This window comes from Coenobita brevimanus, chromosome 49 (genome assembly GCF_032717465.1).
Source record: "Coenobita brevimanus isolate Jiangsu-jjx chromosome 49, ASM3271746v2, whole genome shotgun sequence".
Lineage (NCBI taxonomy): Eukaryota > Metazoa > Arthropoda > Malacostraca > Decapoda > Coenobitidae > Coenobita > Coenobita brevimanus.
The window spans coordinates 6,357,746-6,382,937 of record NC_137002.1 but is presented as its reverse complement, the minus strand read 5'-3'; the positions used below and the strand labels follow the sequence as shown (position 1 = coordinate 6,382,937).

Here is a 25,192-nt window from a genome sequence, read left to right as displayed (position 1 = left end):
CAAAGTTTTGGCTTTTTAAAATCTGCTATTTTAGCATTCTTCTATGACAAGCACGTTTTTGTTCTTGTTGCTTCATATTTCTGTCTTATTCTGCTTTGATTTTCAGCCTGTTTTTTTTATTCTACTGCAGCTCAACTCAGTATTCATTGGGATTTTGTCTTTTTTCACATTCAAATCCCTGCAATGGTTGTCAGTCTGTTGTTTGTGATTTCCGCGCTTTACCCCAGCGGTTTTTAGCCTTCCTCCACCATTTACAAACCCTTCAGTGGTTCATTTATGGTTATACTACATCCAGTCATACCCTGCCCCAGTCACCAGTCAGTTAAATCCATCAACAGTCAAGTACATATACTAATCATATTGTTATGGTGATGTCTTTTTTTTTTTTTTTTTTTTTTTTTTTTTTTAAATCAGTTCTTGCTGTTACCCTATATATTATGCAGTTTAGGAGAGTTGGTGATGGAGGGATTAATAATGGATATATCTAACCCCTCCACCTCCAGAAATCTCTCACGGACTAAATAATATAAAAAATAGCAAGAATAAGATATTATAAAATATGCATCACCAAAATGAATAAGCTAATGGTCTTTTTTTTTTTAAATCCCGATCATTTCACAACCTTTTCCTGTGTAGTTTAGCATCCATTTGTTTAATAGTCACCAAAGTCTTACAGGGTTACACGAGCCTTTTCTAGAGTAACCCACGCTCAGTACCAGTCTCATACAGTCACCCTCTATTTTTTTTTTTCCCGTACAGTTTCTATACATTTATTAGTTTCCCATAAAGTGACTGCATTTTCTACAGTTACTATGCATTCAGATATTTTGTCTTTGTGTTTTTAAGTCCAGTCTTTTTTCAGTTACAATGTTCTCCATAGTTAATATATCACCCTCAGAGCTCTACAGTCAAGCTCCACTATTCATAGGCACCATTCAGCTTTGTGGTCCTCACCCAGCTCACTGAAGCTTATAAATATAAAAAAACTCACCCCATAAGCACAAAATAGTCTATAAAGCTCATCCTGGTTTCATAGACTCACTGTAAAACCTCAAAGCACACCTGCTTTTCAGAAAGCTCCTTCCATTTTAAAGCTCACTGGAGGTCTAATAAAGGCTCGAAATTAATGTAAGCCCATAAAAGCTCACCCTACCTATAATAAGCTCACTTCACCCCAAAATCATTCTAAACCCTATAAGTGCATCAAAGCCCTTCCCAGAGCTCACTTAAGAAGCTCAGTCCATGTCAGAATACTAATAAGCTCACTTCTGTCTCACACCAAAAGCTCCATACCCGAGGTATACCTCAAAACCCATAATACAACAAAGCTCCAATCAGCTAACTGTTTTATCTTAATGGTCCATCTTACAGTCTAGAACTAAATAGAGCTCAGTACAGCTTTTCTAAAACAATTGTGTAAGTTTCCAGTTATGTAGTGTTCATTTATTCCCATTTCAAACCACTCAGCCAGCATACCAGTTAAGTCAGTCAATATCAGCCAGTTAACATACTTAAATCAGTTAATACCAGTCACTGAACTCAAATTAGCATGCCAGTGAGTCACCCAGCATACCAGATAACACCAGATCAGTCAGTCAGTTAAAATACCAGTTCAGTCAGTATGAGTCAGTAGTTACCAGTGAGCAGCTATATATACTGAATGGAAAGAGTTTTTGTTTTTCTACTCAGTTGCTCATTTATACCAGTAATCGGACAGTATTTTCCAAGGGGTGTGTGCAGTAAGTGAGCATGATGGTTGTGGACGGTGTTGATGGGGTAGGAGGGTAAGTAAGGGTGTGTAATGTGTGAAAAGGGACTGAAGTGAGCAAAAATGATGAAAACATTTGAAAAGTGCAAGCAAGTTCAAAATTATAAATAGTTAAGGGGTAGCGTAGCCAAGTTGGAAAATGTATATACAAGTGTGAAGATTCAAGTAAAATTTGTTTGAAATATGTCAAATTGGCTGAAGTAAAAATAAGACTAAGAACAAAGCAAAATTAGTAGAAAACATGAACATATGTGCTTCAGATGTTAGAAGGAGAAGCTTAAGCAAAATGAGCAATATTAGCAGAAAGGGAGACCTTGAGCAAAAAGAAGGATGAAACAGTTTGAAATGGGTGAGGACAGAACATGGAAGCTGTATCCCTTACCTATCAGTCTTTATTTCTGTCACTCCCATTTACTCTTTCATTATTGTTATTATTTGTATTTTTTTTTTCTTCATTAAGCTCCTTTTAGTTTTACATGACTTCCGGCATGAGTGAAAAAGTAAACAGTGCCCGGACCATTGTCAAGTGTGTAATATATTGTAAAAAATACGTGGGCGGCAAGAGACTATTGTATATCACTGTACAGACAACTTCCTAACTTTAAGGTATAAAAATTTTTTCGTTATCACCCCAGTAAACCAGAGGACATTGGTATTATATTCTATCCCCAGATGTTTTATTTCAGCTCAGGAGAGACCTTTTGAACTTGAAGGGTTAGAGAGAGTCTCTGTTATCCCCTTCAGTACAAGTGGGTTTCCCTAAGTTTACAACCATTCTAGGGGATAGAGAGAATAAAGCACAAATGGTGTATTCTGGTTCAGAGGGTTAAGTTTTGTTATGTTCCTTATCTATGGATACCACAAACCAAACCTAACAAGGCATATACTAACCTAACTGTGTAAGCCCTATACTTTTTCTTCCATTCTTTCTAAGGATAGGGATAAAGGACAAACAAGATAGGAGTGAAGGACACCAAGATTAGGACTGAAAGATAGCAAGATCAGGATTGGATGATGCCAAGAGTAGGACAAAATTAATTGTCTTTCACAGGTTAGATCTTGTTATTTTTGTTTTGTCCAGTATCCAGAAATAGGGCTGCACAACTGAACTTTTTTTTTTTTTTTTTTTTTTTTTTTTTTTTTTTTTTTTCATGAATATATATAGTCAAGCGTGTGTTTAAGTCAAAGTGACGTGTGTGAATGATTGTGCATCCATTTTTGTTACATATTTTTTTAATTTATTGTAATACTAAGTAATTTATTTGTTAAGTTATTGATTATTTAAGATATGAATGTCAAGCAGCATTCTCAGGGCAATTAACTGCAAGATGGGAATTATTAAGAGAAAATAATGATATAACAGAGACAATGATATGATGTGTCATTCATCGCTGTATCAAAGAACATGAGTATAAATAACATTGTTGTAGTCTCTTGTGTTATTGACCTTCTTAAGAGTACGAGGCATGATCAAAAAGGTCTGATAGTGGTTGGCAAACTCAGAAAAAGCAGATTCATGGTCTTTGAACTACAGGTACTTCCCTCCTACTTCCACATGTGTTTCCATTATTTCTGCCCCTCTGTCCCCGCATTGGAGGACAGTGGACTGCAAGGGACATGCAACCTCAGTCTGCAATCCACTGGATTGGTGTCCAAATGAGCCTAGGATTGCAACTGCTTCTGCTTCTGCTGACACTGATGGAATTTATCACTGGAACTCTTCTTTCTTGATGCTCTTCAGGACATTCATCATTTCAGATTGGAAGTCTTCAGTCATGTCAAATTATGTTCTTTCATCTTGTGCATCGGTTTGGGGAACAACCAGAAAGTGCATGGTGGATGTAGGACAAATGGAATTGTTTCTTGGCCAAAAATTGTTGGCATATTGCCTGGGTGAACCAGCCACCCACCATTCCACTTCTCGCAATGTTTGTATCTCTGCCTCAAACAAGTATTTCTAAACTTCCTTGTAGAAAGCTGCATGAATAGTAGTGCATCATGGGAAGGAATTGTTTGTGTGCACAGTTCCTTCTATATCCAAAAAATGTGAGCAACATGGCCTTTGTGATCTTGAATGATAAGCTGCAACATCCTGAATGCTGCAAAAGAAACTGATGGACAGGATGCATAATCTAACTCTTGCCCTTGCTATGATGCACTGGAATTTGGTGCATTTTCTTTGGTGATATATGGCAATGAGGAAGGTGACCGATGTATGAGCAGCAGCAGTGCAAATAACAGTCTACACAGCACAAATTGGAGACCACTGTCAGAACTTTTTGATCACCTCGAATGTGTGTACTATATTGGCCAGCTTACATGTGCTTAATGTGGGCAGGCGTCTGTACTGTACATATTCAAGCTATGTTTTATGGGTCCTAAAGGCCAGTTGGTCCTGGATAAGTGACCTGCCCCATCCAGTGCTTCATGCATGAGGATTGGTGTGCAAAGATTTTGAAATGTAAAGTGCGAAGTGCATGTGGAAATTTGTTTTGTTGGAGTGGCTATAATTGTGAATGAATCTGTATGTCACTGAGGGATAATGAATGAGTTATCTCCTATATCTGTTACAAGTTACCACTGAGCCAAACAGAGGATCCCCACTTTGCCTCTGGGCAATGCGGGCTTTTATGGACTCCATTACATGCCTACTTTCATTGCAGGAATGGAAGGTTTCTGGAATGTAAGATGAAAAGTGTATGAGGAAAATTGTTTTGCTGGAGTGGCAATAACTATGAATGAGTCTGTATTTGTCATTGAGAGATGTTGAATGAGAATCATATACTTTACTGTGTGTAGTGTGTCATTGCGGGAATCCCTGTAGAGTGCATATATGTGAGAGGGACATGTTATACTGTATGTCCTCTTAAATAATGAACACGTGCACCACTGACCCCCATGACTTTACCTTTATTGAATATGCGGAAATATGAACCTGCCTTATGAGAATTACAGTACCAGATCAGTACTGTGACCTCCCAACCATACTGCCAAGCTATACTTCTCCATATATTTGGTTTCTGTTACATTAGAGTAATAAAAATCAGAGAAGTGATCTATCCTTATATACATTGGTCCAAAACTCCAAGATGCAGTGAGATGGTTTTTAGTCATAGAATGCACCTGTAGGATAGCCTGGTTATTTGCCCTTAATTTGCCACTATTGCTTTTCTTATAATAGGAAGATAACTAAACCATCCACTATTGTGATGTCTTTTGTAAATTTTATTTTTACAGCTACCAAATACAGTAATTTTATTCATCCTAGGAGAGTACATTAGTATTAAAGTGATTAATGGAGGGTGTATCTATTCTAGTGTATTCTGTTGCCAGTGCCTTAATTCCACAATGGGTGACCACCGACATACCGCCTTCATATCCCCCAGTCCTCCACTGTCAGGGCAGCCTCTATAGACAGGTATAATGCTTAGAATTCATAAAATCTGTCCTGAGCTAAGTAAAACTGCCAGAAAATATAAGATCAAGAAACTCATATCCAGAGTACAGGTGTGAAATGTTGAAATGAGGAAAGTTGTACTGTACTGTAGTTTTGGCCACTTTTGGCTTTTTTGGGGTGGGTGGGCAGATGACTGGTACCTCCTGAAGGCAGTTTTCATGATGTAAAAGTATAATACACCATGATTAGCCTAATAACTGAGAAAAAGTTTTGTGTGCATTTTTACTTGCATATCAATAGAAGTGTTTTTGGTGTTTTGCAGCTATATTTGTATCTTTTGGGGAACAGGTGTGGTACCACCACTGGAAGGCAGTTTTCATAACATTTCAGAATGCTCTGAATGCTTTGATTGGTTCAGTACTTGGAAAGAGAACAAAGGTTTGGTGTTTCTTTAGCAGAAAATTTTACAAGCTACATGGGAGGAGTTTTACTCACCAAATTTCAGCTGAAGTATAGTATTCTTGCTCGCTTCACTCGCCCAGTCAAAAAAATAAAAATGATGCCATCAGACTGAATAGGTTACATCCTTCCCTTGTTATTTGAGGAAGTGTATCATCATCATCATCATCATCAACAGCCACCTGAGTAAATCCACTGTAGGATGAAAGCCTCTCCCAACTTCTACGTGTTAGGATGAGGACACATTTTTCATATTGTACATGCTGTTTCCAAATGATGTTACAGTAAACCCCTGCTTTACCATACCCCACTAAACGATTATTGATTTAACGGACACTTTGAGGGCACCATACTGGATACCCTCCATTAAATGGGAAAAACCATGCGGACCTACCAGACAAATTTGTACTCACTGGAAATATTTTTTTTGTGCATGTGACATACTGTCCGCTACATGGGCATATAACGCAGGCCTACCGGATCCTCCCAATGCGCTGGGTGGCTCAGAATGCAGTTACTAAAGCTTTTTTTTTTTTTTTTTTTTTTTTTTCCCACTTGAGCCAAGATAGGGACAAATGTGTGAAATTTTGGGCGAAAGTGTAAAACGTTAAATTTTTCATTTTCATTACTAGAATATGCTGTTTTATTCATTTATTTTCAATCATGTGCTTGAGAACCCACTTCATGGGGGAACCACTGGATTTACCGGATTATCGGCTTTCCCCAAATGGTTTGATGTAGAGAGGTTCTGTTGTACTCTGCTTAGGAAAGACCTCTTGTAGCAAAGGGATGTAATGAAGGCCACTGTGGTGGCCAAGTTGTTAGCATTGTTAGCTATGAAGCTGCTGTCCTAAAAGCACCATGATCAAATCTTGGTACAGGCAGCTGGCACTACTGGTTTAAAGTGTCCACCCTTAGTGGTTTGGCAGATAAAAATCAGCAACCTTGAGTTGGTAACTGCAATAACCAGGATGGTTCAGTGGTCTGGTATGCCAGAATAGTGAATAGCCCGCCACAGGCTCAAAGGCCTAAGTTATTGGGGGGGGGGAATGAGCACCGCGGCTAAGCACCCCATGGTCTCAAGCGTCCCCTCCCCTTTTATCATTCATTTCTGAATTTAGCTGTAAAAATAAAATGCGGTATACTATAGACTTTCCACTTGTGCAAATAGATTATTTGTTGTATGTTATTTCCCCTTGTGGGGAGCAACAGTTGAGACAATCAGCTTCAGTTACCCCTTCAACCGTTTGTACTTGCTTTTACTATTATATTATGTAATCGACATGGCGGTTGTAAATATTAGCTCTATAGTTACGAGTGAAATCAGTTCAATTAGGAGAACCTCATAACTTTCGAAAATCCGAAATTCGGATTCCCCAAATGCTTCGCGTGGATAGTGGGTGAGGAGGAGTTGGAGGGAGTATTTATACACGAATACCTGTTAAAATAAGGTGAGACAGCGGTTTATTTGTGCATGATTAAATTCTTAATGACTCAGAGATTAAAGTGGTGGTTGTTGGTGCATGATTACAAAAACAAATGTGGATAATTGAGGATTTTTTAAAAGTAGCAGGTGGCTTGTGCCGAGTGAGCATGATGGGTCATGATAGAACGTTTCCAGAGCTTTATTTACGACAGAAGGCATATCAGATTAGGTCACCATTTAATATGTGAATCCATGTCATAAATGCTGCAGATTTACAAGTCCACGTTTTTGTTGAATTTACAGTTACCAGCATTTGGCTAATACCCAAATGTTACCTTGAACTTTAGGCGGTCTTATCATTTTATCGCTGAGGATGGTAAGTCATAAGGGGCATTTTGTGCTGCTGAACTTGTCATTTTCACATAGTAACACCATAATTTATACGTTTTTTTATATGGGTCAAGAATAATCCAACCACAGGTCCTGTTTCTGAATTACGGTACCTAATTTTCATTATTTTACAGGTACGCAGCACATGGGTCAGTCATCAGATTCCCATTTTAGTATTAATTTTTGTCAGTATTTATATAGCAGCAGCTTAATAATCCCAGCAAGAATGATCAATGAAATTATGTGTATTCTGGTACTGTAAATGTATGGTTTAATTTAAACAACAGAAAAACTACCGCCTAACTTCGTATTCTTCCTGCTTCTTTTCAATACAGTATTTTTCAGGTTATTTTGTGTGGTGGTAAGCAGTTGCTTGTGGAGGAAATCTTCCTAGTTTTTATGTTTTGCCTTATGTGTGTACTGTTTCTCAAGATGGCAGACATAAACTTATTAAAAAAAGTCAAAATGCATTTACTTGTACATTTCAGCAGGTTAGGATTGAGGGTTAGTGCCCCTCCCTGTAAAACAAATAACTCGGAGTCATTGGCCACCCTGTACGGGATTATGGCGTCTGGCAATAGATAAATAGATAGATAAGATTGATTCATTGAGACATTGATTATTATATTAGATGAGTCCTGGTATAGGAGAAACCGATGATGAGAATGGGCAGTTTAGACCCAGATTTGGTGATATGAGCAGGGTCAGTTAACCTAACTCAGTTTTTTCCCATAATTTGTGCTCATGTTTTTTTTGTTTTTTTTCTCCAATACGAGTTTCCACCATCTAAGCAGCCCTCCATTAATGTATCCCAGTCATATAACGGGACCCTCTTGTACTGCAATTTAGGTTAGGTTAAGTAAAGTTAGGTTAGGTTGGGTTGGGTTAGAGATTTGTGTCAGATTTGATTGTTTTCTGAGCAAGTTAGGTAAGATCAGTGTTGATTGATTAGGGCAGGTTTAGGTAGCGTAATTGTTATGGAAGGTTAGCTTAGCAACAATAAATTTTGGTAGATTTGAGGTTTCAGTAAGTCTCTGCCATGACGCTTGAGAAAAAAAAAAAAATGCGTCAGGAAAATTATTGTAGATAAAAACAGTAGTAAAGCAAACTTGATGAAATTGATCAGAAAATCGTAGAAACAACCAAGAAGAAGAGAAGGTGAACTGATAATGCATTTCTGGTGCTTAAACTAAACCGTAAGTTTACTGTGAAGTTTTTCTATTATTTCAGAATTACTCCTAACCAATAGAGACTGAAATTAATACATTTACCAAGTACTTCTGTTAAGAGATTAACACACATACTGCTTTATCTATTTCTTATCTTTCTTCTGAACTTCATCCCACTGCCTTGTTTAGGTTATATATCACTAAATTGCACATTCTCTTTTTCCAGTATTTACTCATCACCAGCTCTGATGTTTCCTGCTTTATGTCCCTCACGATTTATGGTCTTAATCCTTACACTTTGATGTCTAGCTTCTCTGCTCTTCAGATTTTTTTTTTTTTTTTTTTAATGCAAGGAAGAAGGAACCAAAGGCCACTCATGATTTAACATGCCTCAGTTGATCAAATACCGGTAGCTGACTTAACGGACACCATGAAGCCATTGGACTTCCATTGGCCGTAACAAACAATATATGTTAAATGGGGCATGATGGGTCACGGTGCATGTGACAAGACATGAAGTAAACTTCAAAAGAGCAAAATTATGAGCCAAGTTAGTGTAAAATGGTTATATTTTTCATTTTAATACAGTACTAGAATATGCTCATGTACTCCTTTTCAAACATGTGCTTGGAATTCCACCTCATGGGAAACCATCAGATATAACAGATTAACGGCTTTTTCAGATCAGGTTTCCCCCCACTTCAGTCAGTTATCAGGAGGGTATGCTGTAGTTGCAGTGTCAGTTGGGTGTAGTTCCAAAAGTTTACAAATTTATTTATATTTTGGGTGGCTCAGTGGGTTGGAGCGCTCCGCTCTGACCGTAGGGCCGGAGGATCGAATCCACCCAAGGGTCATTGGTAGACATCAGGAAGGGCATCCGGTCATAAAACGCTACACGCTCCAAACCAAAGTCCTCTACCCAGGGGCAACGCCTTAGCCCTTATCCAAAAAAGGGGTACCTGGCGTAAAACTCACTTTTTATCAATGAAGCATTTCTGTGATATAGACTGGAAATACCAATTATTCCAGATAAATGTCAAAATCACAGACGTTTGTTTGTACAAAGATAATTTTTAAAAAAGTGTAATCCTTATGCAAATATGAGTGAAAGGTACCCTTTTAGAAAATATACTGGGTAAATGTACAGTTTTCCACATAAGTTGCCATACTCGAAGGACATCCCCCCTGGCCTCCCCCAGCATCAAGGTGCCTGGCTGTAGATAGACCATGAGACAAACATTTCTGTCCTTATTCAGTAATGACCTTTCATCCACAACATGTCTCCCTTTCTCACAGACAGGGTTTCATTACTACAGGTAATCATGTTCATTCTCTTTGACACCTTACTTCCTCCTGGGAACACTGTAACAGGGATGGCCTTAACAGAAATGTGTCCAGATTACCTTATCTCTGCATATCCATCTTACTCTCTGAAACACTCATCCTCGTGTTACTGTTTCACTAATATACTGTCCCACCCTGGTCTTCCATACCACGTAAGGTTTCCCTTTATTTGCACTGCCCTCAGTCTCACTTTCGTAAAATACACATCAGTCAAATTTGATGCTGTAACATTGAAGAAAATTCATTATATCCATCCTCACATGACTTTTTTAAAGTTTGGTTTTAGTACCTTTGTTGATTATTCTATTTGGGAGCAGTGTAAACTCTTAGTAAATGTGCTTTTGGTCCATTATCTGCTACAATTTTTAAAATGTGTTTTTTGACACTGGTAGATACAGTACTGCATTATGTACAGTACAGTATTCAGTAAATACAGTAAAGAGGGGAGTAATTCTCCAGATCCTAGCTCTATGTGTTATTCCATCATCATCATCATCAGAATCACCTGGACCTCCTTTCCCACCATAGGTCAGGGTGAGGAGTAGCAATATCTAGACAGCCTAAATTTGCCCATCCAGTGGGCCACTCTTCCATTCACTCATCATTCAAGCCCACGGAATCCTGGCTCTATCTGATACGCCAAAAAACATTCACCACATTCTGTAGCATAAACGTATCCGATAGTGTTATTCCATATGTGTTTAAAGTGATCTAACGTAAACATACACGATGGCCTCTGCAACCATTACCTAACCTCATACTGTATAAGTTTAACAAAGATGCAATGGTGGACAGGGCAAGGAGCTGGAGAATCAACCCTTCTTGCACCATTTACTAAATAAATATGGAAAAGTAAGAGAGAAGACTCCGTCCCTCAAGTCAGATTGTAAAAAAAAATAAACAAATAAATGTGGTAGGTGGGGACACTTACCATCCATGCACTCATTGTAGTTATGCTTTGGGTATCTACCCTTTTCTCTCATCCTTCCTTCCTCTTCTGTCTTTCCTTCGTTCTTTCCTCTTCCTTCTGCCTACAGACAGCTTTACACTCCCTCTTCTGTCTTTCATTCTTTCCTCTTCCTTATGCTTATGGGTGACTGAGTGACAAGCCAAGTGGTTTCCCATACACCAGGAAGCCATTTACTATGCTGGGTGGTAACCATATAACCAGATAATGGTGCCTGGTGGTTTAGTGGGTAATTTAGGCACTCCACTTTGATTGTGCCTGTGTAGGTTTATATCCAAAGGGTGGTTAGGGTTTATTGCTCACATAATGCCACCCAGGGATGAGTGAGGCTGGTCACTCTCATCTTAAACGTCAGGACCAACTTGTCTAGCCCAGGGCTCCTATGCTCCTTATGGGACGACATAGGATTGGATCATGGCTGGATAAATAAAATAAATCCAAAATCTCAAACTCAGGTGCTGAATAAAGTATTGGGTATGGTAATAAAATTTGATTACACCATCATTATGATGGTAATCTTAAACTGTGTAGTCTACTATAATCATTGCAAATTTTGTTGTACTTGTGAGGTAGCTGAATTAATGGAATACAAAATGTTCTTCAGTAACATCATTTACACAGTACTGTGCCTCTGATATCTCATCTTAGATCATCTTACATTTTTTACAGTTCACTTCTCATTTGCAAATGTTTCCTTGGTTTCTCCTTTATGATTTATAGACTTTCATCTGATTCTATGTTGTAAGATTTTAGTGTTACTAAAAATATGTACAGTACCAAGAGATACAGGTTTTTTAATGCTTCCGTACCCAGTGAACAGAATATGATAGGAGGAAAATGATGCATCATTGTAGCTCCTTAGGTATTTCAACAATTTTACAAGCAAGGTACTTCATTTTAATAAACCCCCACATGGTCCTACATCTATCTAGTACAGTACTGGGATATGCGGCCAGAGCACGTGCCTGGCTCAGGGAAAATGGACGACCCTGCCCTGCATAGTCCTGGGTCTCCCTTGGGTAATGTGTAACACTCGTTAGCCCTTTAAACAGGTAGTAGTAGGTGGATGCTTACCATAATCCTGAGAGGTACCACCATGGGAATGGCAGTGGCATGGGGCCAAGGCCCAGTAGCTGGCCTTCCACAGCACAACACTCCCAGATGGGGAACTCAGTTACATTTATCAAGTAGTCAGAATCTGGGTATATATATCATTTATTTATTTATTTATTTTATTTTATTTTTGAAGTAATTAAAATACAGAAAATGTTAAGAATTTCTCTGTGATTGATGTCTTCAGACAGTGGCAGTGATCATAGTTGACATTTTCCCTAGTGACTGATTGTCACAGTATTGGGGAATATTGGAAAGATCTTTAGTCGATTCAGTTTGCTTGACAGAAATCTTGGTCCTTTTGCATCCTAATTCTTGTAACTGAATGGTGGAATGATAATACTTCATCTGTAAATCCTTTCCATACCACTTTCATGACTGTCACCTTATTGTAGAGAGAGAGAGGGAGAGACAATCTTCCCAAAGCTTGACGAATACATAGCAGAAAAAAATCCAGCATCTAAAATATGTTCTAGTTACGATAGTTTTCGTTAGTTTTTGCCACTTGTAAGTTTTCTTCAGATGACACTGAGAAGATAGTTGTTTCTCTGACTATAGTTAATATCATGTTATAGTTCAGGTTATGAGATGGAGAGATGGCAATTTTACACTTAATTAAAGCAAACAGACCATAGGTAAAGTTGCAAAGAGGTACGTTAGTGCTAAGTTTCTCCTTCTGTTCTTCAGAGTACAGCTGAGATGAGGGTAGCAGCCAATCTAAGTTTCATGTTTGCCGAGGCTGGGGATCTGTTAGCAAGGTACCGAGCAGCAGCTGAGGCGGGGTTCAAGGCGGTCGAGTGTGCATTTCCCTACTCTGTTCCAGCACAGGATTTGGCGGCAGTTTTGAGGGATACAGGACTGAAGCAGGTCCTCATCAACTCAGATCCTGGTGAGAAAGAGAGACGGAAAGGAGGTGGAGGAATCATGGGAGAGAGTGGGGAGGGGGGGAGGACTTATGAGAGAAAGAAAGAGGGGGTGGAGGATTCATGAGAGATACAGCAGTCAAATTTGTTATGACATGGTTGTACCGTAATATTCCTGTCATCCCCTAATTTTTCATTTCTTACAATGTAAGTTCCTTTTGGTGGAACTGGCTGACTAATGCTTGCACAGCACATAGCCTTCTAAGATGGATGTTATTATTATAAGATCTCCTCAAGCCAAAGAATATTTGGTGTTAGTAAAAAAAATTTGCCTTAGCCAATTCTGACCCAGCCAGTATTACAGGTCTCCCCAGACCAAGCAGAATTGTCAGACAGGAGGAGGAATGAAATAACATCATAGCCTTTTTCATAGAGTTGTGCATAAATGTGTCTGATATAAAATTGTGAGGTGGAGCCAGGGTGTCAAAAGAATGTTGTATGAATACCCCTCCCCCACTTTTTTTTTTTTATAATCCCCCTGTTATATTTTACCTTGCCCTAGGGTGGGAAAGGAGGTCCGGATGATGATGATGATGATGATGATAGATTTTTGTCTTTCCCTGCTTTCTGGACTACGGTATGCCTGACACTGTCCATTGGTGAAAAAAGAGGCTTGGTTGATGATATTGTATACTTGGGGGATGGGGGAATGGTGAATGCTTGCTTATGTCATGATATCAATAATAGTCATGGGAGTAGTAGTAGTAGTAGTAGTAGTAAGGTAATAGTAGTAGCAGTAGTTGTAGTAGTAGTATCTTCCCATTACTAGGTGACAGAAGCGCTAGGTACTCATTTGTTCACAGTGTTTGTGTGTGCAGGTGATGTAGGAGCGGGTGATGTAGGGTTTGCAGCAGTGCCGGGACAGGAGGCCAGGTTCATGCAGAGCCTAGAGCGATCCATCACATATGCCAAGGCCCTCGGATGTCACAAGTACGTAGTGAGATTTTCAGGTTTTTGAAATACTGTAACAGTAATTTTTATTTTTTTATTTTTTTACTTATTTTTTTTTTTAGGAACTTTTTTTTCCTATATATATATATATATATATATATGTACTGTATACATATTCTTTCTGGCAATAGATAGATAGATAGATATTTTTGCTGGACCCTATCTCACCCCATCCTGTCATAAGTACAGAATATACTGTGCACAGGTTATCAGTTTTTTTTGTAAAACATTAACAGTCCTCCAATCCAACCACCAGTAATTCCAATATCCCCTTACTCCAAATTTTTCAAGATGAAATTTTTAAAAATTTCTGAGCATTTTTCAAATTTTTCTTGGCTTTATCTAAGGACTTATCTGGCCTGGACTTGCCCTTGGACTTGGATGTACCTGCCTGCAACTATTCAGCTACACTTCTGTGCATTTCTGGTGAATAAAACAATAGCCCATATCATATGAAGTGTTTATTTAATGATCATGTACATATTTCTAATGTTTTCAGAGGTCCCTCCCAGTACTGTAGTTCGAAAAAACCAGTAGTCCGAAAGACCCTCGGTCCCCTGCGATTCGGACTACAGGACTTTTACTGTACTGTAATAGTTTTCTTTTTACTTATTTTTTAATTAGAGAGATAGATAGATAATATTTATTTCCATTTATTTATTATTTATCTTACTCAACATGGTGCTGCTAATGGGTGGCTGCCCTTTCTTCTCTTCCTTCCTTCTTTCCTTTCTTCTTTCCTCTTATGTCCTTCTTTCTTTCTTCTTCCATATGTGGGTGACTCCACACTTAGTGAGAAGTTAAATGGTTTCCTGTACACCAGGAAACTATTTAATACACTTAGTGATAACCATATTGCCAAACTATGGCACCTGGTGGTTTAGTGGGTAATTAAGGCACTCCAACTGGATTGAGTCGGTGTAGGTTTATATCCAAGGGATGGTTGGGCTTTTTGCTTACGTAATGCCACTTGGGGATGAGTGAGGCTGGTCACTAATCTTAAATGTCAGGACCAACTTACCCAGCCCTAGTGTCCTATGCACCTCATGGGGTGACACAGGATTAGATGATGTATGACATATATGTGCGTGTGTATGTATATACTGTATATATGTATGTATGTATGTATGTGCAATACTGTATATACAAGTATACCTCGATATATGATACCCCTAGATGCGATACCCTGGCTTAACGATGATGGTAGAAATACTGTACCACCATATCCCACCTAAAGATGGCCAAACCCAAGTTGAATGATGGGTTTTGATTTCTTAAAGCCGATTTTGATATTTTAGACTAAAATTGTGTTTAGGTTGATTTATAAACTGTTTTTTGACTTAGATTAATGTGTTTTAGCCGTAGATGGGGTGAACATTGTCAGTTTGGTGGTACAGTTTACTAAGCTTGATTTTTTCCAGCCATATTTGACGATTTTCATATTTTATTTGTGTTTTTAGTGAGTTACTTATAGGTGTTAGACTTAGGTTAGCTTCTTTTACAGCTGTTAGGCCATTTAGATTGGCTTTAAACTTGTTTTTGGGCTCATTTTGGTGGGTTTTGGACCTGGTTGTTGGGGAAACCCAGGGCTGGAAAGTGCATCCCAGTACTTTACATTTAAAAGCCTCGATATATGATACCCTGGCTAACGATGGTTTTTTACCTAACCAATTGCATGGTTAAACCGGGGTATACCTGTATATTTAGTGTAAGCCTTGGGGGGACTAGGTCTATGATGGAAGAGTTGAGAGTTATGATGGGACTGGAGTGTACCGGTGTTGTGATGAGGAGAGGTAGATTGAGGTGATTTGGGAATGTGGAGAGGATGGGGAATGGTAATTGGGTGCAGAAAGTGAGAAGCATTGATATTAGGGGTGGGGTCACAAGGGGTAGACCAAAAAAGACCTGGGATGTCATTAAGTGTGATCTAATGGTAAAGGGACTGAACAGGGAGGCTGCCAGAGATCGAGTAGCATGGAGAGCCATCATTTGGTGACCAAGACCAACACATGCAAGCATGTTGGAGCCTTCAAAAACAAAATGAAACAAACCATATGTATGTATGTATATACATTGTATACCCCTCTCTGGACTGAACCTCATCCATCTTTAGGTAGAGAAAGAGGTCTGGTTGATGACAGTGATGATGAAGGTAGTGGTGAACCACTTCACATTATAACTTTACACCACACCTTTCCCAGACTGCACATCATGTCAGGGCGGCACAATGCTGACTACTCTGAGAAGGCCCATCTAACCACCCTGGAGAAGAACCTGACACATGCAGTGGATCGATTGTCACAGGAAGGCATCATGGGCCTCATTGAACCCATCAACCCAGTCTCTATGCCTGGCTACTTCCTTAACAACTATGATGCTGGTGAGGAAGGTGGAAGTACAGTATGCCGGTTATCCTTGTATCAAGTTTTTCTCTTTTGTTGTTGTCTGACCCTACCTCACCCATCTTTGGGTGGCAAAATCAGGCCAGGTTGTTGATGATGAATACTGTATATTATTATTATTTATCCAAGGGGTGGTTGGAGTTATTGCTCACGTAATGCCATGCAGGGATGAGTGGCTGGTCACTCTCATCTTAAATATCAGGGCCAACTTGCCTAGCCCCGGGCTCGTATGCTCCTCATGGGGCAACGTAGGATTGGATGATGATGATGATGATTTATTATATATATGCCATGCACATCCTGTGTGAACCAAGGTGTTGCCTGCATTTAACCCCTTAAACGCGGATCGTCTCGTTTGCGACGCTCGGCAAAAAGGACATAACGGCGGATCGTCGCATTTGCGATTCTAGTAAATTTTGAATAACCGCGGGCAAGCAGGCTCCAGCTGGTATTGTCTGTCAGTACCACCACCCTTTAGCTACAACTAGCATACTTTACCTTTGTACTACTGCAGTTGTTGCCAAATATCGCGTTTTTCCCCTGTCCCCCCACCACCACGGCCCGGCCAGCCTGGCTGTGATACATGGCAGCGCTCTGAGCGCTCAGAACTGTAAATCTGCGCTCTCCTCTCACAAGCAGTTTATGCTAATAGGAAACGCTTGTTTCCCCAGTTGTAACACTAGCTTTTTTCTCACGGTTTGCCCCTGTTTAGCGTCAGTTTACTGCAGGCTTTCAAAGTGACATTATGGCGAGTTCTAGCTCTTCCCAGTCAGTGCAAGCAGCCGACAGGAACGAGAATAAAGTGGCGGGCGTAAGGCAGAATAAAAAGCGCGCCGTGGTGATCTTTTGAGAAGTAATATGATTGAAAGTAATGTAGTATACATGTTTTTAGCTGTGAAAATGGAAATGTTTGTTGAGTGACGGGAAGACCGCCGCCACGGTGCATGTCGGCCGTATGCTCCGTTGATTTTAGCCTTATTTTCAGTGCTTATTGTACAAATACTGATTCCAGACTACCTTTACATTGTAGTATAAAGTTTACTGTGACAGAATGAGGCTGTGGTAGAGGGGAAACCGGGTTGCTGGAGGTGTGAAAGTGAAGATTTGGTTACCCAGCTTTGCAAGTCTCCACAAGTCCTTGGGTAGTCCACGAAGGCTCAACACCTGTCTCTGGAGAAAGCTGAATGTAAGTACTATCTGCCATACCAAGTATAATGTTCTAGGGTTAATCTCTGATTTTTGGCTAATATTTTCCTACAGGTACTCAGACCGCGATACAACCCCGCCATTCGGGGGGGTCGACTGTTCACGTCCGCGTTTAAGGGGCTAAAGGACTGATGAAGGCTTTAGTATTATGTGAATGATTGTGTGGCCAATTTCTGGACTCAGTCTCACCCCATCCTTAGATGGGATAGAAGGCCAGAGATGATGATGGTGGTTGTTGTTGTGTTGGTCACAGTCTTTGTGGTGATTATTATTGTTATATTATTTTTAACCCTGATTTCTGGACAGTGTCTAACCCCACCTCTGGGTGGGGAAGAATAAAAAAGGGTTGGATGATAAGGATGAGGGATGATGGGGATTTTTAGGTGTGAATAAGCATGGGTGGTAATGATAATGATTAAAATTTTTCTTTTTGTATCCCCACAGCAGTGTCCTTGGTAGAGAAATTTTCCTCACCACACTTGCGGCTACAGCTTGACATCTTTCACCTGCAGATGATTTGTGGTAATGTCACCAACAATATCAACAAGTTCATCCCACTTACAGGTGATTATGATTGCATTTATGACACTGTGGTTGGATGTTATAGTAACAGTGGTATTGAGTTATGCCTCTGAGGTGAAGTTAGGATTCTTGATCCTTGAATGATGAGTGAGCGTGTGACCCATTTACTTAGAACTGCTGCTGATTGCTTCTTCCTGTACCAGGTTTTGTTCTTGTTCTCTGGACTGTACCTCACCATATCCTTAGGTTAAGGGGAAAAGGGGTAGGGATGATGATGATGATGATGATTATATTACTTTTTTTTTTTAATGAGAATGAATGGAGGAAGGAAAACCAAAGGAGATTAAAAAAAAAAAAAAAAAAATGTGCCTAAAGGCATCCTTCATTCATAAAATATTAATAACAACTGGATTTAAATAAAAGTGGATTAAATGTTTGTGGGAAGCAACTCCCAAGAAGTAAATTCCAGAGTAGTAGTAGTATTGGGGATACATGAATTTTAATAAGCAGAGGTTCTGCATTGCGGGGGAGAGAGAGTACCAGTAAATCATGGGCACTCTCAGCTGCCTGAGTTTTTTGGAGGAAAATGTGAAGGGGAGGGACAATTGAAGCAAGTTCATCAGATCACTTGTGGTAAAAATATCGATAAAACAATGTTAAAGATGCGTCATCTCTGCGCACTGAATATGGAGGAAGGTCCATTGTAATCTAATGGTTTTGTTTTGAATTTTGTCCAACTGCTTCAGTGCAGCTGTTCCACATCCACTCCACAGTGGTGAACAGTATTCAGTCTGAGAACGCACGTGACTTTAGTATTTTGTGGCCAACTGCTCGTCAGTGAAGAATTCACGAACTCTGTACAGAAGTCCCAATTTTTTAGAAGCATTTTTAGCAAGGGATTTAACATAAGCTGTCCAGCTTAGGTTGGTGTTTACTGTGACACCTAGGATATCAGTTGTGGTGGAAATGGGAATATTGACATCATTTAAAATTAAGAGGGCATCTGAGGGATTCTTTCTGTGGGAGAAATTAATGTACAGTATTTAGTTTCCTGAGCATTAAGTGAGACCAGATTTGTTTGTCCCCATTGATTAATTTTAGAAAGGTCCTGGTTCAGAGGAATTGCTGTGTTTATTTGGGAATTTATAATATTAGATTGTGTAAAGGAGGTACTAAATGTGACAGAACTTTGAAGTGTTGCGTAATCTACATGAGAGTGTATTGGGTTGTGAGTGACTGATCGGAGGTCATTTATATGAATGAGAAAGAGGGTTGGCACCAAAAATTGATCCCTGAGGTACGCCAGCATTTATGGAATGAAATTGGGAATAATTTCCATCTACCATGACCCATATTTTTCTATTATGAAGGTAAGAAGAAATTAGAGGAACCAGTGATGCAAGGCCATAATGTGACATCTTAGACTATGGCCCGGTGCCATACTTTGTCAAATGCTTTTGAAATATCAAGTGCTATTGTGTGTGTTTCACAATGTTGGTCTATTGTTTTGTTAATCTGATGGGTAAGAAGGCAAAGAATGTCTACAGTTGAACGTTCTTGTCTAAATCCATACTGCCCATCATTGATTAATTTATTGATTTCTAGGTGCTTGACTGTGTGTTTGTTTATTAGTGTCTCAAAAACTTTACCGAGAATTGAAGTTATAGCAATTGATCTGTAGTTTGATGGATCATAAGTGGCCCCATTTTAGGAACAGGATGGATATTTGCTTCTTTCCAAGAGGCTGGAAAACTTGAGGTACGGATGCATAAGCGGAAAAATTTTGCCAATACAGGAGCCAACACTGGGGAACAATTTTTAAGTACTATTGAAGGAATTTCCTCTGGACCAGTGGCTTTGTCTACTGAGAGATTCTGTAATACAGCTTGTATGTATCTTGTGTGAAACTTGAAAGGGGATATTTGTGGGGAATCAAAATCAAGTATAGGAATATATACAGTAAAACCTCGATATATCAGACTTCAATAGACTAGAATTCACTTTTATTGTAATCGAGGAGCTATTGGACTAAATTCCTATATAAATCGGAAAAAGTCCGATAAAGCCAGAAGTGGTCCGAACTGCCTGGCCACTTCAGCTATATTCAGCACAGTAAGGTAAATAAAAGACTTGTTTATCAGTGTACAGTACGTTATTATTATATATATTATACCATTTGATTAATGTAGTGAAGTTATAACACAGTACAGTACTGCAATCGTAGTCAAAACAGTTTAGAAACCATTCATGCGATCCGGACTAATGTCTGATATGTCGGAAAAAGTCTGGGTTAGCATGGGGAAATCCGGATGTCGCTTTTATCGGAATTTCACATATTTCGGAATGGGTTGGGCCTCAATTAGTCTGTTATAGTGAGGTCTTACTGTATTGTGATGTTCTGTTTTTAGGGTTGAGTTTGTTGAAAATTTATCAACAAGAAGGCTGGCTTTTCTACGTGGGTCACTTACTAGATTTCCATTGGGGGACTGTAACGATGGAATGGAAGAGGTGGTAGTAAAGTTAGATTTGAATGAATTAAGGGTAGACCACAATATATTGTTATCATTTGGGTTGTTTAGTAGTTTGTTAGCTTGTCTATGAAGAAAGTTTATTTTAGAAAGATTAATAATAGTTTTGGTATGGTTTCTGATATTTCTATAATTGTTAAAGGCTTCTTTAGTTTTGGTCCTTGTATAAGTGTTATAGGCTATTGTTTTATGTTCTGTTACTCTAGCACAATTGTGGTCAAACCATTTAGGAGAATTACATCTTTTTTTTATAACTATGATGGGGAATGAGAGTTTCCATGCCAACTTTAATGAAATCCTGTATGTGGCCTAATGTGAAGTTTCCATCTTGAGAGAAAAAGGAGGTCCAAGGAGCATCCATGAAAACATTTTGGAGACTATCAGTCTGGCCTGTCATAGTGCCATTTAGTCACCTTGACAGGTTCAGAGCAGGAGGGTGTGGTAAGTGTTGAATTGATGGCTTGTATCAGACAATGATCAGAGGATCCAAGAGGGGACTTCACTTTGACATCATAATTATCTGAATTGGTTGTTAGAAACAAGCCCAGTAGGTGGGGATTTTTATCAGGGTTGTCTGGTACATGGGTAGGTTGACTGACTAACTGGATGAGATTAAATGAGTCAGCAAGTAGCTCACACTCAAGACCAGAGTCATCAGTTGTGGCTGAATAAGTGAGCCATTCAACATTATGGACATTAAAATCACCCAGGATAGTAATTTCTGATGCAGTATTAATGTTGAGGACACTTAGTTGTGAAGACAGAGAGTCAAATAAACTCGGCTCTGGAGGGGCATTAGGGTAACGGTAAACACAACAGAAATACTTAATTTAACCTAAGGAATTTAATTTGTTTATGGAATAGTCAAAGTAAGGACAATTAACCTGTGGATTGTGAGCCACAGCTCAGGCTGGATAGCGTCACTTTCCGAGCCACAGCACAGGCTGTGCTGGCCGTGCATCACCGCTAACTACTCCATCCCTACGCAGATATACGCATGGCACTACACAAAGACGGAGTGAGAGATTCTTTGCTTTTCATCAGATGATTCCCTGGATGTTTATCTTCAAGTTGATTTTTTTTTTTTTTTTTTTTTTTTTTTTTTTTTAATACGCATGGCCTTATGCAAAGACGGAGAGAGAGAGAGATTTTTTCTTTTCACTAGATGATGCCCTGGATGTTTATCTTCAAGTTTATAATACACTAAATAAAAAAAAAAAAATAAAAAAAAAAAAAAATCCTTCATTTTTTTTGCACCACAGGGTGGGATAAAAAAAAGGTAATTGCACGATCCATGGGTTAAATTTAGCTATTTCCTCCTGGGCAATTTCTGATTTAGCATGGCAACGTACGCCTCCTTTGGGTCTGAAATTTGGAATCAAGAGATAACCAGGAAAATTAAATCTAGCTAAATTGAGGTGTAGTTCGCTTGAGTCTCTATCAAAAATAGCAGATCTGGGGATTCAAACTGGAGGAAATTGTAAACAGAGTTGATGGAGTGAAGTCCCCTAATATTGCAGAAGAAAATTTTACTGCACTGATGAGCAGTTTTGGAGTGCTGCAACACTGAAGGTGTTAACCCCTTCACTCCAGTGACATACTTTATTTATTTTTGATGCATCTAAACAACTTCTTCAGCATGGGGGAGACCTATTGATCTGGAGAGGTTATAAATAGCATTATGTAACCCTTCACTGCTAGGGGTCTGTGTTGAATAGTCATGTGATGTTCAGAGGAGGTTCATAGTAATGGTGTGTGTGTGTGTATATTGCAGGTCACATCCAAGTAGCACAAGCACCCCACCGACATGAGCCATCCTGCCCGGGGGAACTGAACTATGTCTACATCTTTGATAAGCTGCGTGAGGCTGGTGGGTCCATGGTATAACTTTTCTTTATATTTATGCATGCCAGTGTTACTCCTCCCACTTTTGTGCTTTGTCCTTTCTTGTTTTGGGTCCTACCATACTTCATCCAAGTGCAGTAAAAAAATTCATAATGATGATGGTGAACAAGAAGAGAGTGCATCAGTTTTGAAATCTTGGCTTGAATATCTAGTAGAATTTTAGGTTGAAAGTTTGATGGTTATGCTTTATTTTTCGTCTCTCTTGCAGGCTACACAGACTACATAGGAGCTGAGTACAAGCCATCTGTGTCTCGCTCTGCTGCAACACTTGAGTGGATACAGCAGTGTGGGCTCAGCTTCTGATGATGGGTATAGGATAACACAGAGGCCAGACAAAGGTGCTATAGTTAGTAGTGATTGTGCAATACATGTTCTGTAGTGTTCAGGTAGTGTAGAGTATTACAGTATGGTCTGGACTACATCTTCTCTTCCAGGGTATGGTATTAAAGCATGTATTTTTTCAGCATTTAGCATATTGAATATCCCACTGATGCCTAATTATCTAATGGCCTTGGATACCTTTTGTGAAGGTCATGTGTTGTGTAGGTTAAGTCCCTAAGGCAGCCACCCTGCCCCCCACATAGATTGTTCATCTACCCTCACCCCTGGCTGAGGTATCCCCCATCAGCAGCCCAAATAAATGCTTTAGCTATTGCCTTCCTGAGTAAGAGTAGCAGTACAAACCTTTGTTGGAGAAGTGTCTCCCTGATGAACCATCAGTAGGAAAAATTAAATGACTTAGTTATTCCCTGCCTTACAAAGGACTATGGTAGCCTAGCCTCAGGCCCCTACATTTCACAGGGAATAATTTGGTACTGGCCATTCCTGTTCACAATTTTTAATATACACTATAAATCATTGGAGCTTACATTGTGCAGCAGGTACCCATGAATACCATCACTTTAAATGTTATGCACATATACTTACAGAAACTCAACACCATGACCCCAAACTGATCATGTAGTCCAGGTTTAGGTGAAACCAGTATGAGATTTTATTTATATTTAGTCAGTGAATGTTAAGTATTTAGACAGATAAATGAGTGTAGTGGTAGTGATTCTTTGAATTTGTTGGGTTGATACTGGTTTAAGTTAAGGAATTGAGTCCATGTGGTAGGTATTTTGAAGTGCATATATAAAGCGAAATACAGTACTAAAAAAATATGTGAATATGGTTAGTCCTGTGAGGTAGATTCAAGATTCCTGGAGCTTGAATAATGAGTGAATAAGTGTTTGGCTAGCTCCACTGGGCATGCTTTTGATATGGTAGTTCTTCCTCTGGTATGTTTTCACTTTCTGCGTTTTCTGGACTCTCCCTCATCCGATCCTTAAGTGAGGAAATATGGTTAGATTGATGATGTAAGTGGGATGATGATGTTGATGATGATTAAAGTGGGATGATATGGGGACGATAAATCGTTCCTTGAAGAGTGTGATTTTGGGTGACGAGTGACATTATTGCCAGTTTGTGAGTTTAAAATGTAACAGAATTAATGTATCGGAATGACAGTAAGATTTAAAGTAAGAGAAAGGAAAATTATTTCTTGAGTGCAACTATAGATAATGAGGTGCTTTTGTGAATTTCAGAGTTTAGAATTAACATTAAGGCTTAAAGTATGGGCATATGAGTAAGATTAAAGTGTATAGATATATATTGTTAAACTATAAAAGTTGTACATACATGAATAAAGTTGAAGCTGTATAACAGTGTATGCTGAAATCAGATTCACAGTAACTTATGCTGATTTGTTTTTATAAGAATTAAGTTTCATTGATATGCATACACATTTCTTTGAATATTAATGACTTTATTACTATCCAGCATAGTGGTATATAAGTATACATATATTTGCCACATAGTATCAGGGACCCATTGTTGCATAGGGCTTATTGTAATTCCTTGTTTAACATACTTTCACATACAACATTTTTCACTGAAGCTACACATTCTGCATAATTCAGCGGTCAGGATTTGCAGTGAAATTATAGGGGTGAATCAACTCAGACTGCGATTTATCTCATTAAATCACTTTCAGTATTTCCTTTAATCGCTTATGGATGTTAACGCTCAATACATACAGATGAACTCAGTCACAATATGGAATACATTCGTCAACATACTGCAAAACTGAAGATGATTTTTTATCTTTAGAAAAATCAGTCGCTCGTACTGATGCCTTACCCTTACTTATAGCGATTTTCACAGAACATTTTAGTTTTTAGGAAGACATCTGTTGTGCGAAGTGAAGAATTATTATTTTCTCAGAATATTCTGAGGCATTAATTAATGTCCTTCAGCTGATGGAACATCATTATCTTATTTTTGCTATCTCTAGACAATTTCATTCAGCTTAGGGAATATGTAGTGTATGGGTAACTCTGTATCTAACCTCCCAAGTCCAGAAAGTCTCTCCAAAGCTGGCGATAGCAGAAATAAAATGAAAAACTCATTATCGGACAGAAGAAACTAACCCTCAGTTTTGGGAGGTTTTCCAGTCAAAAATAAAAAGGTCTTGCATTAGCTGCACGGAGTACAAGACTTTGGTCGTCTCCCAAGGTTAAGGGTTATTTGGATAGTTTCCCTTCAGACTTTTTTCTACACCATATAAATTGTCTAATCAGAGTAAAATAAGTCATCTGCCAAGGTTTAAGAGTTAAGTGAGGGTTTGTTTGTATGTACCATACTCTTTTTTCCTGTACAGTATTGTTAATATTTTGTATGG

General features: G+C 38.9%; 1 protein-coding gene and 1 pseudogene across 1 annotated transcript; both read left to right on the top strand.

The window, feature by feature from the left end:
* The window catches only part of LOC145399485 (uncharacterized), a 21,115-nt pseudogene extending 13,501 nt beyond the window's left edge, over positions 1 to 7,614 (top strand).
* Gip (hydroxypyruvate isomerase-like protein Gip) lies at positions 7,001 to 25,192 on the top strand. The gene is made up of 7 exons (XM_080272127.1): positions 7,001 to 7,075; positions 12,721 to 12,922; positions 13,775 to 13,886; positions 16,109 to 16,287; positions 17,960 to 18,079; positions 22,340 to 22,435; positions 22,679 to 25,192. The coding sequence occupies exons 2-7, from the start codon at positions 12,733 to 12,735 to the stop codon at positions 22,771 to 22,773; spliced, it is 792 nt and encodes a 263-aa protein (XP_080128253.1). The 5' UTR covers positions 7,001 to 7,075; positions 12,721 to 12,732; the 3' UTR covers positions 22,774 to 25,192.

Coding starts and splice junctions, on each gene's coding strand:
- Gip (XM_080272127.1), top strand. CDS start 12,733: ATGAGGGTAGCAGCCAATCTAAGTTTCATGTTTGCCGAGGCTGGGGAT. Junction 12,923..13,774: donor CCTCATCAACTCAGATCCTG/GTGAGAAAGAGA, acceptor TTGTGTGTGCAG/GTGATGTAGGAGCGGGTGAT. Junction 22,436..22,678: donor TGATAAGCTGCGTGAGGCTG/GTGGGTCCATGG, acceptor TCTCTCTTGCAG/GCTACACAGACTACATAGGA.